Genomic DNA, 20,852 nt, shown 5'->3' on the forward strand with positions numbered 1-20,852 from the left:
ACTTTAACACCTCACTGACATCAAGGAACAGATCATCCAGACAGAAAATCAATAAGGCAACAGAGGTCTTAAATGACACAATAGACTAGTTGGGCTTATTACAGAAAAAAAACAGAATACACTTTCTTTTCAAGCACACATGAAACATTCTCTAGGGTAGGTCACAAAACAAGCCTCAACAAATTTAAGAGAACAGAAATTATTTCAAGCATCTTTTCTGACCACAACGGTATGAAACTAGAGATCAACCACTGAAAGAAAAACGAGAAAAGAATGATTACATGGAGACTACACAATATGCTACTAAAAAGCCAATGAGTCAACAACGAAATCGAAGAAGAAATGAGAAAGTATCTCGAGACAAATGAAAATGACAACACAACCTCACAAAATCTATGGGATGCAGCAAAAGCAGTTCTAAGAGGGAAGTTAACAGAGATACAGTCCTTTCTCAAGAAACAAGAAAAATCTCAAATAAACAACCTAACCTACCACCTAAAAGAATTAGAAAAAGAAGAACAAACAAAACCTAAAGTCAGCAGAAGGAAGGAAATAATAAAGATCAGAGAGGAAATAAATAAAAGAGAGATTTAAAAAACAATAGAAAAAAACCAATTAAACCTAGAGGTGGTTCTTTGAAAGGGTAAACAAAATTGACAAACCAAGAAAAGAGAGAGGACCCAAATAAAATAAGAAATGAAAGAGGAGAAATGATAACTGATACTACAGAAATACAAAAAATTATGAGAATACTATGAACAGTTATATGCCATCAAATTGGACAACCTAGAAGAAATGGACAAGTTTCTAGAAACATACAACCTACCAAAACTGAGCCAAGAAGAAACAGATAATTTGAACATCACTAGAAGTAAAATAGAACCTATAATTAAAAAACAAACAAACAAACAAACAAAACTCCCTGCAAATAAAAGTCTAGGACTGGACAGCTTCACTGGGGAATTCTACCAAACATACAAATAAGAACTTACACCTAACCTTCTCAAACTACTCCCCAAAATTAAAAAGGAAGGAACATTCCCAAAGTCATTCCAAGTAGCCACCATCACCCTGATACCAAAACCAGACAAAGACACTACCAAAAAAGAAAATTACAGGACAATACCTTTGATAAATATAGATGCAAAAATCCTCAATGAATATTGTCAAAGCGAATCCAACAATACATAAAAAGGATCATACACCATGGTCAAGTTGGATTCATTCCAGGGCTGCAAAGATGGTTCAACAAACACGAATCAATGTGACACACCACATTAACAAAAGAAGTGACAAAAACCACAGGATCATCTCAATAGACACAGAAAAAGCATTTGACAAAATTCAACATCCATTCATGATAAAAACTCTCACCAAAGTGGGTATAGAGGGAACATATCTCAACATAATAAAAGCACTTAAAACAAACCCACGGCCAACATAATACTCAACAGTGAAAAGCTGAAAGCTTTCTCACTAAATTCAGGAATAAAACAAGGATGCGCACTCTCACCACTTCTATTCAACATAGTATTAGAAGTCCTACCCACAGCAATCAGACAAGAAAATGAAATAAAAGGTATTCAATTTGGAAGGGAAGAGGTAAAACTGTCACTATTCGGAGATGACATGATACTCTATACAGAGAACCTTAAAGACTCTACACAAAAACTATTAGAACTAATTAATGAATTCAGCAAGGTAGCAGGATACAGATACAGAAATCTGTTGCATTTCTTTACAGTAACAATGAAATATCAGAAAGAGAAGTTAAAAAACAATCCTGTTTAAAATTGCATTTAAAAATACATAGGAAGGGCTTCCCTGGTGGCACAGTGGTTAAGAATCTGCCTGCCAATGCAGGGAACACAGGTTCGAGCCCTGGTCTGGGAAGATCCCACATGCCACGGAGCAACTAAGCCCGTACACCACAACTACTGAGCCTGTGCTCTAGAGTCCACGAGCCACTACTACTGAGCCCACGTGCCACAACTACTGAAACCCGCATGCCTAGAGCCCATGCTCCGCAACAAGAGAAGCCACTGCAATGAGAAGACCGTGCGTCACAATGAAGAGTAGCCCCTGCTCACTGCAACTAGAGAAAGCCCGTGCGCAGCAACAAAGACCCAATGCAGCCAAAAATAAATAAATTAAATAAATAAATTTTAAAAAAAAACCTAGGAATAAACTTAACCAAGGAGATGAAAGACCTACATGCTGCAAACTATAAAACATTGATAAAGGAAATTGAAGATGATTCAAAGAAATGGAAAGTCCATGCTCTTGGATTGGAAGAATTAACATTGTTAAAGTGGTCATACTAACCAAAGCAATCTACAGATTTAATGTGATCTCTATCAAAATACCCATAACATTTTTCACAGAACTAGAAAAAATAATTCTAAAATTTATATGGAACCACAAAAGACCCAAAATTGACAAAGCAAACCTGAGGAAAAATAACAAAGCTGGAGGCATAACCCTTCCAGACTCAGACAATACCACAAAGCTACAGTTATTAAAACTTCACACTATTGGCACAAAAACAGACATGTAGATGGAATAGAATAGAGAGCCCAGAAATAAACCCACACACCTATAGTCAATTAATCTATGACAAAGGAGGCAAAAATATACAATAGAGAAAAGACAGTCTCTTCAACAAGTGGTGTTGGGAAAGCTGGACAGCTACATGTAAATCAGTGAAATTAGAACACTCCCTCACACCATATACAAAAATAAACTCAAAATGGTTTAAAGACCTAAATATAAGATGTGACACCATAAAACTCCTAGAAGAGAACATAGGTAAAACATTCTCGGACATAAATCGTAGCAATATTTTCTTAGATCAGTCTCCCAGGTAACAGAAACAAAAGCAAAAATAAACAAATGGGATCTAATCAAACTTATGAGCTTTTGCACAGCAAAGGAAACCGTTAACAAAATGAAAAGACAACCTATGGAATGGGAAAAAATACTTGCAAATGATGCAACCAACAAGGGCTTAATTTCCAAAATATACAAACAGCTCATACTACTCAATAGCACAAAAACAAACAACCCAATCAAAAATGAGCAGAAGACCTAATAGACATCTCTCCAAAGAAGACATACAGATAGCCAAAAGGCACATGAAAAGATGCTCAACATCGCTAATTATTAGTGAAATGGAAATTAAAACCACAATGAGGTATCACTTCACACCAGTCAGAATGGCTATTATCAAAAAGTCTTCAAATAATACTGAAGACAGTGTGGAGAAAAGGGAACCCTCCTACTGTTGGTGGCAACGTATACTGGTGCAGCCACTATGGAGGGTATGGAGGTTCCTTAAAAACCTAAAAATAGTGCTACCATGTGATCCAGCAATCCCACTTGAGTACATATCCAGAAAACACGAAAACTCTAATTCAAAAAGATACATGCACCCCTATGTTCATAGCAGCACTATTTACAATAGCCAAGACATGTAAACAACCCAAGTGCCCATCAGCAGACAATTAGCTTAAGGAGATGTGGTATACATACACAATGGAATACTACTCAGCCAGAAGAGAATGAAATGTCATTTGCAGCAATACGGATGGACCTAGAGATTATACTTAGTGAAGTAATTATATGATATCACTTATACGTGGAATCTAAAAAATAATACACATGAATCTATGTACAAAACAGAAACAGACTCATAGAAAACAAATTTATGATTACCAAAGGGGGAAGGGGTGGGGGAAGGATAAATTAGGAGTATGGGATTAACAGATACAAACTACTATATATAAAATCAACAACAAGGATTTACTGCATAGCACAGGGAACTATATTCAATATCTTGTAATAACCTATAATGGAAAATAGTCTGAAAAGTATATATACATAACTGAATCACTTTGCTGTATACTAAACACAATATTGTAAATCAACTATACTTCAATTTTAAAAAAGAATGAAATAAAAATAAAAAATGTCTTCAATGTACATGTATTATATTTTTCAAACACCTAATAAGTTGTTAGGACATAAATACTTCAGTTGTTGGGACCTAATTATTTATAAGTGGAATGGTTAGGTATTTCTTCTGACCTAGGGGCACCATGAAAAAATTACTAAGACACTAAGGGAGATGTGAGCTAAGAAAGTTTAGGACCATCTGAGGCTTGTGTCCACATCTATAAAATGGAGAAACCTGCCCTACCTTCCCCTTGTGATCACTGAAGAGCAACTGAGATACTGTATGTCACAGATGTAACATCTGTTCTCCACTCCCCCATCCTGATGGGACCTGGACTAGCTTCAGGAATCCACCCCTCCCTCAAATACCCACGTGCTTCCAGGAAGTTGAGTCCAGGGGAGCTCCAGGAGCAGGTTGGCTTTATCTGAGGATAAGCCTACCCTCTCTGCCAAACGCCGGTGCAGGACTGGCTTGTGACTTATCTAGATCCAAGGAGACACAAGACAAGGTTTGCTGAGGGCTCCTGAGACGGTCTCTTCTTCTGGATGTTGCTGTGTGTGGAAATGAGATCCAGAACTTGCTACATGATGGGGAAAAAAACGAAGGTGAAAAGCTGGGTAGGGAAGTTGAACAGTAGTCCAGAGAAGAGGTAATAGGGGTCTGGATGAAAGCAGCAATGGGAGATGGGCAGAAGGATGGATATGGGAGCTCTGAAGGGGGAACTGACAGCACTTCACTATTGAGTTTCATTCTTTTAATAAATATTCACAAAGTTTCCAGTCATGGGCCAGGCACTACTCTAGGAACTGGGGACTTAGCAACGAAACCTAGCAATGAAACCTACAAAGTCCTTCATAAAGCTTCCGCTCTTGCCTGCACTGGTTAAGGAATGAGGGCTGGGGTCAATCAGCATGTCAGCAGTGATACACAGTGTGAAGGAAAATGAAATAGGGTGAGGGGAGAGCGAGTGACAAGGCAGCTGCCATCCTGGACAGGGGTCAGGAAAGGACTCTCCGTAAGGGACATCTGAACAGTGGCCGAATGAGGTGAGGCGTAAGCCGTGGGGGCCTACTGGGGGCAGAGGGAGACAGGACAGGAGTGGAAGCTGGAGACTGGTAAGAGGAGGAAAAGTCTAGTAACACTTTCAAATGCATGATGGTGGAGTTTACTGATAAAGAGACACATTTGGATGATACCAACAGGCAGCTACACACAGGAGCGGGTCTCGATGGAGAGGTGGCAATTATCTGAAGGAAACCTCAAGGACATTTTCTAAAATTCCAGTTCCAAGACACTGGCTGAATGATTTCCTTACCAAATTAAAAGGATCAGACTTTTCTATCTAAGGACATTCATTCTGGTTAACAGTAGAGACTAAAATATTTCAAGGAGTAACAAAAGGCGATTTTAGTGCTATTTAAAGAACTTTCTTGAAAGTTTTTCACAAACTTAAAAGCATGAGTAAACTTTAGGGGGAAAAAAGCTTTATTTAATAAAAAGCATTATATTAATTCATTTAAAGTATATTATAAATATATAAATATTTTAAATCAACAAATATAACCAATCAAGTAAATTGGAAGGCAGAAAAACTGCCACAATTTAGTATAGGCAAACTAAAAATATTCCTAAGTCAAAAGCCATGATGTTAACTGTTTTCAGAATTCAATCATCACTCTATAATCAGCCTTGTTTCCTGATTAGGATAGTTGGACCACTGTGATGTTGTTTTTTCATGTTTCCATGCATACAATTTTTTGTATTATTCTATACCGTAAATGCAACATTCAAATTCGTTTGAGTTGTGGCGCTTAGAACTTAGAGATTAGCTCTTGGTTTATTACTTTCAATAATTTTATCTGACTTAAGCTGACTGATCTCTTCCTGGCTGAAGCCAAACTCTTTGAGAATCTCTTCAGTGTGTTCTCCTACAAAAGGATCCCTTTTGGACGAAGGGACAGCTGGGGTGTTGGACAGCTGGGGAGCAGGGCGGGGACTCACACCCTGCTCCCTATCAATAATAAATGAGCCCCGATCTTTGTGGTGACCACAATGGGTAACCTCTTCAAAAGTCAAAACAGGAGTCACGCAGGCATCTGTGCCGTCAAAGATCTGACACCACTCTGCCTTTGTCTTCTTTGCAAATATATCTGCAAATTTCTTCTTCATTTCTGGCCAATCAGTTATGCTCATCTGACTGGGAAGTTCATCAGACTTTAGCCCAAGTCCTGAGAGAAAAACACAATTTCTTAAATTAGTATGCTTTGGGTAGAGTAAATATAATCAGTGAAAATGAGTTTTGAACTCACCATACTCGCCCAAAACAGGATGTTCTATAGGGTTTCTCAAATGAGTCAAAAGAAGAAATTCAAATTCAACTTGAAGTTGGAGCCAAAGGCTGGAGAAGGTAGTAGGGGTAACAGGACTCAAAACAGACTTTCCAAGTCTTTGCCAAGATTTTATTATTTACATTTCATCCAAAATAGTCTATTTTTAATGGTCTAGTTTCCAGAAACTGACTTCTTCCTTCTGAGTAGATTTTTAAAAAGAAATTTCCTCATGATGTTACTATCTGTCATATTGAATTAAAATAACTCCATGTGCTTCCCTGGTGGTGCAGTGGTTAAGAATCCGCCTGCCAATGCAGAGGACACAGGTTCGATCCCTGGTCCGGGAAGATCCCACATGCCGCGGAGCAACTAAGCCCGTGCACCACAACTACTGAGCCTGCACTCTGGAGCCCGCGAGCCACAACTACTGAGCCCGCATGCCGCAACTACTGAAGCCCGCGTGCCTAGAGCCCGTGCTCCGCAACAAGAGAAGCCACCGCAATGAGAAGCCCGTGCACAGCAACAAAGAGTAGACCCCGCTCGCTGCAACTAGAGAAAAGCCCACCTGCAGCAACAAAGACCCAACGCACAGCAACAAAGACCCAACGCACAGCAACAAAGACTCAACGCAGTCATAAATAAATAAATAAAATAAATTTATATTAAAAAAACCCCATATTTCATATAGTGCTCCCAAACCCTACAAATGCTAAAATCTAAACACATTTATACAAGACTACTGGCAGACCTCGTTTTATTGTGCTTCACTTTATTGCACTTCACAGACACTGCATTTTTACAAATGGAAGGTTTGTGACAACCCTGTGTAGAGCAAGTCTATGGGTGCCATTTTTCCCAACAGCATTTGCTCACTTCGTGCCTCTGTGTCACATTTTGGTAATTCTTGCAATATTTCAAACCCTCCACCAGCAAAGAGATTACAACTCATGGAAAGCTCAGATGATGGTTAGCATTTTTTAGCAATAAAGTATTTTTTAATTAAGGTATGTACGTTGTTTTTTTAGACAATGCTACTGCATACTTAATAGACTACAGTATCATGTAAACATAGCTTTTATGTGTACTGGGAAACCAAAAAATTCATGTGATTTGCTTTATTGAGATAGTCTCTTTATTGCAGTGGTCTGGAACCCAACCCACAAAGTCTGTGAGGTATGCCTGTACCTCCGTTTTCAAGGAAGAAGTATAAAGATAAATGATTAAATTCAAGATTGCAATTTTATAAATACTGTTCATTTCTCTTCATTTTCGTCAAATAAAAGAGCTCTAGGAGGGCAGTGATATTTGACTCATTACTCTCTTACAATCCTGCTGTGACCTAGGAACAAAGGACTTGTAAAGTAACCAAAGACACATGCAAATTGTTCCTATAGCAAACAGGACAGAAAATTATCAGCCAGCCAATCAACAGGGGGCACAGAGCCTTTTTTTCTCTCTCAAGCATGAAGAACCTTGAAGGGCCCATCAACACAAGGGACAGAGAGGATGAAAGCATCTGCCAGAGGATATCACAGGAAGGATGGCTTCTCTGGCCCATGACCTGATCTGTGCTTCCTTTATTGACTACAAGCACCTACCCCTGTAGATACAACCAAACTCCAGTGCTGATTAAATTATACCCAAGGGGACACTTTGTTGGGGTTTGGTGTAACTGTCATTTTTATTCCCTCTTGTAGAAGAGGGTTTCTAAATTTAAATTACGCATAATATTTTGCATAAGTTTGGCCAAGTTAATCAAGTAATTCTCACTTTTATCATCCTTTCTTTATCTACCATGTTGAAAAACAATGACCAATTGTAATCTGTTCTGAAGATGCAAAAGTGCCTATGGAGGTAAGAAGACATGAATACTGCAGGCTCTTCTTAGTGTTTTGAGGGATATGAGGAGAACTCACATAGTTCTGAACAGCTGTGAAAAAACACCTGTGGGATATACAAGTACATTTTTCTCTGTAGCCACATGTCCCGTTCAAAACCAGGAAAGGTATGGAGCCATAGTTTCAGGTTTATCACTATAATCTATAAGGAAATGTTTCTAAGGGTGTCTTTCACTTTGCTTTCTCTTTCCTGATTAGCCCCAAACTCTGGGATTAAAAAACACATAAAATGAGCAGTTGGCCAAAAGCATTTAAGTAGACCACAGCTACTGTTGGAAACATATTTGCATGCTTTTTTACAGTTTTTTTAAAAAAAATAATCAGAATGTGATCAGAATCATAAACTAAATAAAACTGGAGTCAATAGTTCTCCAACAAACACTATACTTGAGATTACACAGATCATAGTTTGTATACTGGAAAATACTAGAAATCAAAAAGACCCCAGGCTTTACCCCTAACTCTGACACGCCAGCTCTTCCATTGTCCTATCACCCTTTCTCAACCCACAACTTCCCATCCAGCTCAGGACCCCGCATCAAGGCCCCAGGATAAACTACCAGTGGTTTAGGGTGGGCTGCTTCCTGTGCTCCTGACAGTCTATACGTAAGTCTGAATCCATTCCCCCACAGAACACAATTATTGATTGTGGCTAGTTTCTATAGTACAATCAATATTAAATTTCTGCTATTATAAGTCAAAGACTTTCAGAGACTGACCTGGGGACTCAGACACCATTTAAAACTTGGGAAAATATGTTTTGATTTCCAAAAAACTACCTTACACGTACATGTATACACACACACACACACACACAATTATACAAAATATTTATTGTTTTAAGTACACATCAAAAACTTTCTGCTCTGTAACACATTAGGCACATATTAAGCAGTCAAAAATGCACGCTGCCAAGTATGCAATGACATACGTAAAGACTAATGCTTATTAATAAACAATAAACACTATGTGTTATAATGTAAACCTGGAAAAAATGTAAATTAACTTGAATAAGGAAGTGGTTAAATAAATTTTAGTACAGGTATACCACGGAATATGATATGGCTGCTATATAAAGAGGGTGAGGCTGAAGATCTTTGGTACTGACAAAAAAGGATGTCTTAGCTATATTTTTGAATAAAAATAGTTACTAATTATAAATTCATATAATTAAATAGATTATATATAAATTGTAAAAAAATTTTAATTGTGTTTGTATGTGCACAGGGAAAGTTCTTCAAGGCCACATCCCAAACTTTCCCAAAGTGGAAGGACAAGGGAGACTTTTTACCTCTTACTTTACAAATTCTGTATTGTTTACATTTTTTTCGTTAAAAAAATACATTATTTTGAATATTTTTCATTTTTTTAAATTGTGGTAAAATACACAAAATATAAAATTTACCATTTTAGTCACTATTAAGAATACAGTACTGTATCATTAAGTACATTCATATTGTTCTGGAACCATTACCACCATCCGTCTCCAGAACTTTTCATCTTCCCGAATTGAAACTCTATACCCATTAAACACTGTAACTCTCTATTCCCTGCTTCCCCAGCTCCTCGCAACCACCGTTCTACTTTCTATGACTGTGACCACTCTAGGTATCTCATATAAGTGGAATAATACAATATTTGTCCTTCTGTGACTAGCTTATTTCACTTAGCATAATGTCTTCAAGGTTCATCCATGTTTAGCATATGTCAGAATTTCTTTTGTGAGGCTGACTAATATTTCATTGTTTTTTATATATATCACATTTTGTTTATCCATTCATCTGTTGATGGACACCTTGGTTGCTTCCACCTTTTAACTACTGTAAATAATGCTATGAACATGGATGTACAAATATCTGTTCAAGTTTCCACTTTTAATTCTTTTGGATATATACCCAGAAGTGGAATCGCTGGATCATATGGTAATTCTATGTTTAATTTTTTGAGAAGCCACCATACCATTTTCCACAGTGGCTGCACAATTTTACATTCACAACAGTAATGCACGGGGTTCCGATTTCTCCACATCATCACCAACACTTGTTATTTTCTGGTTTTCTTTTAATAACATTTTGAAATTTTAAAACAACTTTAAAAAATTCTCTATTGCTTATCTGATTTACTACAAGAGTCTCAAGATGTCATGAAATTCTCAGTACTTTCAGATTTCTTTGCCCTGGAAAGCAGCAGGGGCATAGCACAGAGGAGTCGGAGCCTTACAAAAACTTGTGTATTTATGTTCAGATACTGACAGCTAAATGAAGGTATGTTCTCAAAGATCTCAGTATATAAGGTGAAATAAATAAATTAATACTACCCCAAAAAATCATTACAGATATGGGGGTTTGTCCAGTTAGGCCTGAGAGAGAAGTAATGTGTATGTGACAAGTAAAAGTACTATTTTTGCAAATCAATATTGTAGAATCAAGAAGATGCTGAGGCATTTCGGCATGGACTATGTAGACTAAACAAAAGCTGACTGAACTTGCTAAGTCCACCTAAAGCACAAGCCACCTGCCGGCTAAGGATCCTTAGTGAACTTTAAAGGGAGAGAGGACATGAAAGATACCACAAAAGGCCGTGACTGCAAAACAACTGGAGGGGTTACAGAGTTTAGACTCAGAAAGAGGAAACCCGGGAGAAGATGATCACAAGTCAAGGGCTGGAGCAGTCTGCCTGCTATAAAATGAGGTGGAGTGTGGATGTTAGAAATGATCATTCTAAACATGTATGTTTTTAAGAAAACAACAAAATACACCACAGAGAGGAGTTAAATTCTGAAATGACAGAGCAAGGACCTTCAAAAATTGGCTCCTGCATGAAAGCAACAAGAACACTGGCACAAATGTGAGAATCAACATTTTTGTAACTCTAGAAATTAACTAAAAGCTTGCAACAATCTAAGGAGCATATTTAAGAAAAAAAATGACTGAACTCAGTAAGACCAGTGAGCTTTGTGGTGTTGTAACTTAGGCTAATTTCATCCCTCTCTCCCCAGCTCTGTGATGGCCTTGAAAACCAACAGGCTCTCAACAATAGTAGTCGTGAAAACCAGTAGGTTAACAGCCAAGGAAGAGGAGGCAAAATGAGTTTGAAGCTCCTGCAAAATCCTATCCCCAGAGAAGCGCCAATGTTTGGCCTGTCTGACAGCTCCCTGAAAATCCCCATCCTCAGGGCTTGTCTTTATTTGAGCTGACTCAGAGCTTACACTGCCCTATTCCTGAGACATTTGTCAAAAAAAAAAAAAAGTCAGTTGCAACTGTCATTTAGAATTGCCTGTGCATGGTGATAATAAAATTTCACTGAAGATTAGTTAATTTTATTATTATACTTAAATTCCCTATAGACAAAAACACAAGGTTTTTGTAAGGCACAGACTCCACTATGTTATGTACCTGCTGCTTCCTAGGGCCCTGCACCCCAGAGTGGGAGTGTTGTTCCCACCACTCAGCCCCTCGTATAGCATTGTTCTGTCCAGAATTTTGAATTGACCTCTAGTCTTAGTCTTAATTTCTGGACAGAAAGGCATCCTCTATGATCTAGATAAACCATTTTGTTCTATGGTTTCTCTAACTCATAGTTAAGTTGGTGAAGTTAATATAGTTGATCATAGAATGCTTTCTGACCCTAGCAAAGCAATCATTTCAGCAATATACAAATAACTCTGAGTAGCACTGCGCATCTGAAAAGCTACCAAACACAGCGATAAAACTCCAAACTTAAAGCTGAAAGATAAATGTGCTGCAACCAGCTTGTCACACTGCTTCAGAGTATATTCTAAAACTTCTCAGATACTAAATTATCTGTAAACTTTAAATTCACATTTCACAGGAACAAAGTAACTTCAGTCCAATTATCTATTAGGGAAGAGGGGATCCCAAATTTTCCTGCTAACTTGTGGCAACATGTCAATAAGACAAGGATCTGCAAGAAAGGTAAACTGCAGAAGCATCAAGTGATGGTAACATATTCCAACAAACTCTCATTCTCCAAAGTCTCTCTGTGCTCTGGTGACCCCGTTACTGAAGTACCATGAGGCACATTATCAAGGAACAAAAACTGGTAGAACCAGTAGATCATTTCTAGGGAAGAAAAGGATGTGGGCACACATGGGCAAGATAAATATCCAATACTACGGAGTATGAAATGTGATAAAAACACTGAACTACCACAAAAAGGATTATTATTTTTTAATCTGAGCTATTTTACAGACTTGTAAAATTACTTGTCAATTTAAAAGATGGGGGAAGTGCCCCACAATATAATGATGGCTATAATTAGGTTAATTATGAAGTGGATATATAATAAAAGACATCATGAACTTCAAAAGACTCCAAAATACAGTCTAAAACACATCCACAGAAAAGAGGTACTCACCCTTGAGCAGCAGCTCATAGAACTGGGGCTCTAATGCTCCAACAGCCATGAAACCCCCGTCCGCCGTCCTGTAGGTTGTGTAGAAAGGCGCTCCACCGTCTAACATGTTCTGTCCACGAGGCTGTCCCCACAGTCCTGTTTGTTGGGTTTTCCACAGAAAAGAACCTAGATATGCTGTTCCTTCCACCTTTGAAGAAACAGAATACAGTATGAATCCAGACAATTCAACTATAAAAAGCATGATCGATTTCTACTTGAGTTTTTAAAAAATATTTGTATAAAAATATTTATCTTAGAATATAGGAAGATTATATCTAATTATACAACTTCTTTGATATTTCAAGAAAGTGAGTTAGAGCAGGCTTATGATAGAGTGAGTTTCTGCACTATTCAGATCAGGGAATACTGTTCAGAAAAGACTTAAAGGAACTACTTTTGTTCTTCCTTTCAAATAAGATTGGCAGAATGTTGATAATTTTTGAAGCTAAGTGAGGGTACATGGAAGTTCATTATACATTCTCTTTACTTTTATATATGTTAACAACTGTCAGGATAAAAAAGTTGAAAACAAAGCAAAAAGGTTTTTTTAAAAATCTATCACCTGATCTCAATTCCTACAAACACATACACACAGATATATGAAGCATATCACATTTTAAAGGTAAATCACATGACAGTTATATTTAGTTTGTTCTAGTTTGACTCCAAGCCCAAGAAAACAAATTTGAGTATTTAATATACCTTAACTTTAATAATCACTAGAAAGTAACAAAATAAACATAACAGTATGGGTGGCAGGTATATGGGTTTTCAGAGTACAGACAAACTAGTTTGGGAATGCCAACTTCCCACTAGTCCTGAAGTAATGGGAATGGATTCACAAACTCAGCTATGATTATCACAAGGCTGGATGCACTGGGCTATCTAAAGAAGAGTACTTCCCTATCCTTATGGCTTTATGATCCTAATGATTCTGGCACCACAGGGAGAAGGCCATCAAAGCATCCTTGTCTCTGAGGTTACCAACGGAGGGGCCCCCTTCCAACTGTGAGCATGGGACTTCTCACAGATTCTGGCTGTAAAACAAACACAAAATATATCTTTAGATACATCCCAGTTTTCCCGTTTAACTTGAGGAAGCTCATGCACACTTCAATTCATGGATCCGACATTTGTTGTCACCAAGTAGTGGAGTTTGTATAAGTGGCCTGTGGTGGTGCTTTTTTTTGAAATGGGGTTACAGAGATCTTAGAGTGTCCCCACATTTAGACGTACACACACAAACACACATATAGACACACACACACATACACATACATATACATATATAATCTCTTTTACACACTGGATGTACTGATGAGTCCATTGAAAAAAGATGTCCTAACAGTGTTATGGGTCTGGTTTGGCTCACTCAGGATACAAACAGGCTCTAATTTAACTCCACCTTTACTTGGTGTCATAGGAGGATATAGGACAAGAGACACAGCAGTTATAATCCTCATCTCATCATGAGGCTGCCCAGCACATACTTCTCTTCTCCCCTCACCCACATGTAGTGTGTGCTGCCACAGACCAGAGCCTTTGACACAGGGAAACTGCAGCCTCAATTTCCCAACCTTTCATATTGTTCTCATCACATAGGCCAATGGCCTGCATGCCAACACACAGCCCCCCAGGTCAGATGAGCTCCCCCAGATCAGGAGTAAACACAGTAAAACGGACTGCACATTCCACAGTTACCTTAACTCTAGTTTCTAAGGCAACAGTCTGATGAAGAGACAACTCCAGGTCATCATAGGCAGGCCTGGATCAAGGATTCTGCTGCTAAAGTCATTTGGAAACTACTGACCCAAAAGAGTAAGGTATCTGGGGACTTCCCTGGTGGTCCAGTGGTTAAGACTCCATGGTTCAGTGCAAGGGGTGAGGGTTCGATCCCTGATCGGAGAACTAAGATCCCACATGCTGTGCGGCACAGCCAAGAAAGTTAAAAAAAAAAAAAAAAATTTAAAGAATAAGGTATCTATTTCCCCCAATCAGCCTCTTCCTTCAGCAGTCCTCCCCAGGGTGCCAGGGCCACCATCCACCGGGTCTTCCAAGCCAGAGATGGGGGAGCCATCCTTGATTCCTCCCTCTCCCTTCATTGCCAATATCTCATCAAATCCCAGCAATTTTACATCTCAAATGTAAATGCTTAAATCCAGACCCATTCTACCATTAACCATTTTAGTACTCGCCTTTCTCTCTCAGCGTCGTCTCCATCCAATCCATTCTCCACCCTACCGCCAAAGATCTGTCCAAACGCAAAGGTATAGTGACACTGGACTGGGCTCTCATCAACTAGCTGTGAGAACTCAGGCAAATTTCTGTGCTTTAGTTTCCTCTTCATTAAAATAACAATGTATTCCAAGTGAAATTGTTGTTTGGGGGATTAGGAGAAATCACACAGGAAAAGTGCCTAGGATAACATGAGGCAAGTGTATGAGGGTAAAAACACCGAAGCACCATGACACTTGAGTCTCCCCTACACAATGCAGCAGGAAGGTCTAGACTGGTCCATTTTACTTGAGCATCATTAAGAATCTTCTCTACCTGCTAAGGGAGACTTCCTGAGCCCAGTTTTGAATGAAGATTTCTTGAAAACCATATTCTAAGCACAAGAGACAGCACGGGGAAAATTGTTGAAACACAACATAGAAATCAGGTGAGTCATGAAAAGTTTAGAAGATTGACTCCACAAACAGATGATCAAAATATGACATTCTGACACATGTCAAAGATATGAAGCTATTTTAAAGAAAAGGCCACCCTTGGTAACTTGGATTCAAATTTCAAATCTCATTTATCTCTTGTCTTGTTCAGAAGAGGATTTGAGGCAGCCATATATCGACCTCAGGAACAACTAGTAGGCTTATCATTTCCCCAAGTCAACACTTACCATGTTTGCATCAATGACCTGACCTTTGCCAGAGCGTGTGCGTTCAAATAGCGCCATCAGGATGCCCAGTGTGCACGTGAGGCCACCACCACCAAAATCAGCCAGGAGATTCAGCGGGGCATATGGAGCCTCACCACTTCTGCCAATTCTTGATAAAACACCTATACAATTAAAAAAAATTGGGGAACACTAACTGTAAATTTAATGCCTCTTTTAAATAAATACATGAACATCTTAGGGGGAAAACCAATCTCTGTAGTTACTAGTTGTAAGTGAAAACTAATAACCTAATGCTTTTCTAAACCTAAACCTGTTCAGCATATTTATAAGAAGGCTTTCCCTCTAACAAGGTTCCTTGTTTGATTTTTTTGCTTTCTCTAAAACTTTATTCCAACTAACATTTTCAGAATTCTGTTGCTAAGTTTTTATTCACTGGGTTTTGGGGGGGAAATGGTTGCTATCCACTTAGCACTTTATGGCTTAACAACAGTATAATGCACTTCCATTCTTATTAGAAAGAGATGCAAGAAAATAAACACAAGAAAAAGAAAAGGAATTAAATTTTTAAATAGATGAGAACAGCCAACTCTGCACTCACTCTTTTCCTCAACCTTTAAATGTGTACACACAGAAAATTTGAGACTTCCTTGACTCAGCAATGCAGTTCTTAGAAATCTAGAATTAGGCCATTCTAAGATATGTTCTTTTTTTTTTTTAATTTATTTTTGGCTGAGTTGGATCTTCGTTGCTGCATGTGGGCTTTCTCTAGTTGCAGTGAGCGAGGGCTACTCTTCGTTGCGGTGCATGGGCTCTAGGCGTGCAGGCTTCAGTCGTTGTGGCACGTGGGCTCAGTAGTTGTGGCTCATGGGCTCTAGAGCGCAGGCTCAGTAGTTGTGGTGCACGGGCTTAGCTGCTCTGCAGCATGTGGGATCTTCCCGGACCAGGGATCGAACCCATGTCCCCTGCATTGGCAGGCGGATTCTTAACCACGGCGCCACCAGGGAAGCCCTAAGATATGTTCTTACAGGCAAAAACTCTAGTAAGGTGATATTATGACCTGAAAACCATGGGCTTTTTCTAGTATTCACAGAATTTCTAAAATCATGACTCAGTCAATGATTCTCAATAAAGTGAGGGAGGAGGGGTGTCAAAATCAAACTATATCTTTGCAAAATACACAGCAACCATTTCTACTACCAACAAGTCTCTTACTTCCTAGCAGGGGCTTGCTGGAGAATTAACTTCACAAATGTAGTCAGTAAATGTTACTAGTGAGCACATTACCCCTCCAATGTGTGAAGGCAGGTGGAGGCTGAGAATGACTGTTCCAAGACAAACCAACCCTTTTAAACAACCACATGCTCCTTACTGATTCCAGTAAATATTTAAATCTTCACTCTAAAAAAATTCTTTTTAATAAGTGTAACTGTAGATCTTGACTAGGAACAAAATAAAAAGTGTAGAGAAATTATTTTTTTCAACATACCTGACAAAGCCAAGTAGTTGATGTCATGTCCTGCTACCCTAGAGAATCTTCCTGATTGGCCGAATCCACTCAACCTGGCGTAGATAAGCTTTGGATTCTCCCTCTGCAGAATCTCTGGGCTGAGCTGGAGTTTTTCCATCACACCTTGAGAAAAGTTACAATTTTTTTTTTTAAGAGAGCATGAATTGAGGATGGGTATAATCCCTTCTTTGTGGCAAACATAAAACAGCACTTTTGCAAGGAAAACTAGTAACATTTGTTGCGGGTTTATAGGGTATTGCCAGTAATTAAGGACCCAGAGAGTGAAGCCCCCATTTCTGGAATGCGTGGCTTCCCCCAGACCCCCAGAATGCTATTTCCCTCCAGCACTGCCCTGCATCCCTTCAGGCATACCCAAGCATCTTCAATCCTCAGAGTGGACATTTCATCCCTTTATTCAGGCCCTTTATAGTTCCCCAAATTCTCTCCTTAGTAATTTATTAGAAATGGTCTGTTCCTTTGGAAGTTACTCTGGGTCTTTGACCAAAAATTCACTTTTGGAAGCTGCTATTCCTTTCAGGACCTTTTCTATGTCTATATCGGCATCAGTGCCTGCTATACTTATGTATATATTCCATCTTCCCTATCAGCTCAGAAGCTCCTCTGGCAGGATTCATGCCTCACCTCTTTCCACAGGCTTATAACGTGCCTCTGCCTCCATAAAGCTATGATAAGTTACAAAAGAACTCTGTTCCTAGAGTGGTGGTTGCCAAGGGGTAGGGGGTTGGGAGAGGGATGGATTGGGAGTTTCGGATTAGCAGATGCAAACTGGTATGTAGAGAATGGATAAACAACAAGGTCCTACGTATAGCACAGGCAACTATATTCAATATCCTGTGATAAACCTTAATGGAAAAGAATATGAAAAAGAATGTATAAATATGTATAACTGAGTCACTTTGCTGTACAGCAGCAATTAACACATTGTAAATCAAGTATACTTCAATAAAAAATAAAATAAAATAAAAAGAACTTTATTCCTCTACCTAGATAAACATCAGCCACAATCCCCTCCCCTGGCAGCTATGTCTGTACTCACAGCTCTACCCTTCTCCTAATTCCAAGATTGTGGACAAGTTATTTAACCATGCTGAACCTCCTTCAACTTCAAACACGGTATTATTAAATTATGACATAATCCTAATTACTAAATTATTAGTTATAATCCTCAAATCTGAGGGTAAATGAATTGACACATTTAAATATGCCTGGTGCCCACAGACATTCAATTCATTGACCAAACATTTACTGCCTTCCTGCTATATACCAGGCAAAGCTCTGTATTTGTACTTGAGCAAGATGACGGTGGCAGTTGTCTTAAGAATAGATCGGAGTGGTGCTACACCCAAACATCAGCTTTAAAAAAGCTGTTAACAACGCTGCCAAGGAAACTGCAGCAGGTATGAAGAGAAAGAATCCTGAGTCATAGAAAGGAGGAAGAATGATGGGATTGGTGATAACTGAACGCTGGTAGGGGGAAAGGAAGATTTGGAGTCCTGGTTGAAGTACAAGTTTCTGATTCAGGCAACTGGGTGGACATTGGTTCCATTCACTGAAATACAACACCAAGAGGAGATGCCATTTTAGTAGGGAAGATGATGAGCTCAGTTTGGAATACGTGGAAGCTGCAGTGCCCGGGGGAAGGCCAAGTAGAAATGGACAGGAGCTGGGTATTCCGGAAGTCTGTGGCTCTAAAAGGGGGTACAGTTATAGATCTGGCCAACATCTGCCTGTAAAAAGTAAAAATGATAGGAATGGATAAGGTGGCTCCAAGAAGCAGAGTGTAAAGGAAATTGAGCAGAAGCTGGAACTTGGGAACACCAGCATTTAAGGCAGGCAGTTGTCCTGGGGCCGTGGATGGCCTTAGGAGGGTACACCAAGCTCCAAACGGTAGCAAAATGTCTATGTACCTATATGCAGCTTTCCGGAGAGAGAATCTATGGCTTTCGATCGTTTCTCATAGGGTTCACGATCCTCAAGTAATTAAGAATGGCAACTATAATAGGGTGACTCAAAAAAAGAGAAACTGGGAAGGAGTCAGAGAGGTATGAGAAGAGCAAAGGCAACAGCAGTATCTCGGAGTCCAAGTATGGAAGACCGTCTCAGGGGCAAACGATCAGCGACAATATCAAATGCAACAGAAAGGTCTAGACAGACAGGGACGGAAAGGGCTCGGGTGGCAACAGGGCAAAGGTGTGCCAGGCCAACCCCAAATGTCCGGCGGCCTCCCTTCTTCGGGGACCGCCCCTCGTCCGGTCTCGCGTCGCGTCGGGATCTGGGGCTCACCAGGGCGGAAGGACTCCAGCATCACATCCGCCCGGGCGCACAGCGACCGCAACACTGCCGCTCCCTGCGGCCGCTTCAGGTCCACGGCCAGCGAGCGCTTGCCCCTGGCCATCCGGCTCAGGTCGCCGCGGGAGCCCGGCCGGTCCACACGCACCACCTGCGCCCCGAAGTCCGCCAGGACCATACCGCAGAACGGGCCCGGGGCCAGGCCGGCCAGTTCCACGACCGAGACGCCCTGCAAAGCCATGGGCACCCGCATCTCCTTCCGAAGGCGTAAAAGACGGAGCGCCCCAACCTCAGCCACTCGGGCCTGGCGCCCTCCTCTGTCGCACGCTCCCTCCGTCCCTCGTAGCCCCGCCCTCGTGGCCTCTCCCTTGTGCGCTTGCGTGCGGCCGCGGAGTCTGCGCATTGGTGCGTTTCCTGGCCCCGCCTCCCCGGGTCCGGGTCCGCTAGTGGGCCGGCTGAGGGATCGTTTTTTGTAACTTTGCGGAATCTTAAATCGTGGGCGGGCTTGACCTGGGGAGCCCGTGGTTGGTCACCGACTTCTCCGGACGCTTTTACTCTCGGTGTTGCGATCCCAGCTGTTGTGCGCTTTGGGTTCGTAAACCTCTCCGGCCCTGGAGAAATTAAAAGTACATAAATATTTAAGAACAATGCTAAAGTATTTTTTTCGGTGGGCTGCAGACTGTCTTCTTCACCGTTCTTACTTCTTTCGTAGCCACCCGATGATTCACCCACAGATAGCTTGCGTATAGTGGAATATCAAAAGAACATCTGAGCGTGCGGTGCTCATCAGAGCCAAATCAGAGAGGTTTAAAAATATTTTTTAATTTGTCACCTGCCATTTCTACAGACAATTACGGCTTGGAGTTTTAGATTTTAATGCACATTTTTAAAAAGTACAGTAAAATAATCACAAATAGGCCTACTTCTTTCAGTAGCGGTGCTCCAGGAACTAAGGAGAGACTTTTATAGAGTAAAGGCAAGGCAAGGAAATTATTCATTGGCTATACGTTAAAGCCTAGTTGGCTGTTTGCGTTTGGTTCTTACCTTTGATTTCCGAAATTGGAGGCATTTACAGGGTTAGATTCGGCCTGCTTACAGAGGCTGCCCAGGTCATTAGAGCCACATCAGTCTAATGGCTTCCTTGTTTAATTAATTTAACACCTTTTTGTCCCCCTCTATCCCATGTTCCTACCTTTGCTCAAGCATAAGTTTCCTTACCCCTATCCTCTTGTTTTATTTTTATTTTGAGAAACTTAAAGAAAAAGAAAATTACCAAAAGTGCTATAGCAGACATCCAGATGCAGGCACTAATATTTTTTAATAGTGGCTCCCAGTCTATTTTTCTAAAAACTAAACAGTACAGATACAGCTGGTGCTAACACCCAGGATCAGATTCACATGAATCAGATATCTTACCAGCATCAAGCTTTACTAATAAGGTCAAAGATGCAGATCATGGAGATGATAAATGGAATATCTCCTGCCTAACCGGTAGACAAAGGATGTCACAGTCATCAATGATTACAGCCACTGCCAGAGC

General features: G+C 40.0%; 1 protein-coding gene across 1 annotated transcript; it reads right to left on the bottom strand.

The window, feature by feature from the left end:
- Positions 1-5,461: 5,461 nt before the first annotated feature.
- Positions 5,462-19,689, bottom strand: AMACR (alpha-methylacyl-CoA racemase). Its single transcript, XM_061189172.1, has 5 exons — positions 19,307-19,689; positions 16,982-17,125; positions 15,496-15,656; positions 12,561-12,747; positions 5,462-6,183 (listed from the first exon to the last, which is right to left on the bottom strand). The coding sequence occupies exons 1-5, from the start codon at positions 19,563-19,565 to the stop codon at positions 5,774-5,776; spliced, it is 1,161 nt and encodes a 386-aa protein (XP_061045155.1). The 5' UTR covers positions 19,566-19,689; the 3' UTR covers positions 5,462-5,773.
- Positions 19,690-20,852: the final 1,163 nt, after the last annotated feature.

This window comes from Eubalaena glacialis, chromosome 4 (genome assembly GCF_028564815.1).
Source record: "Eubalaena glacialis isolate mEubGla1 chromosome 4, mEubGla1.1.hap2.+ XY, whole genome shotgun sequence".
In the NCBI taxonomy this organism is placed as follows: domain Eukaryota; kingdom Metazoa; phylum Chordata; class Mammalia; order Artiodactyla; family Balaenidae; genus Eubalaena; species Eubalaena glacialis.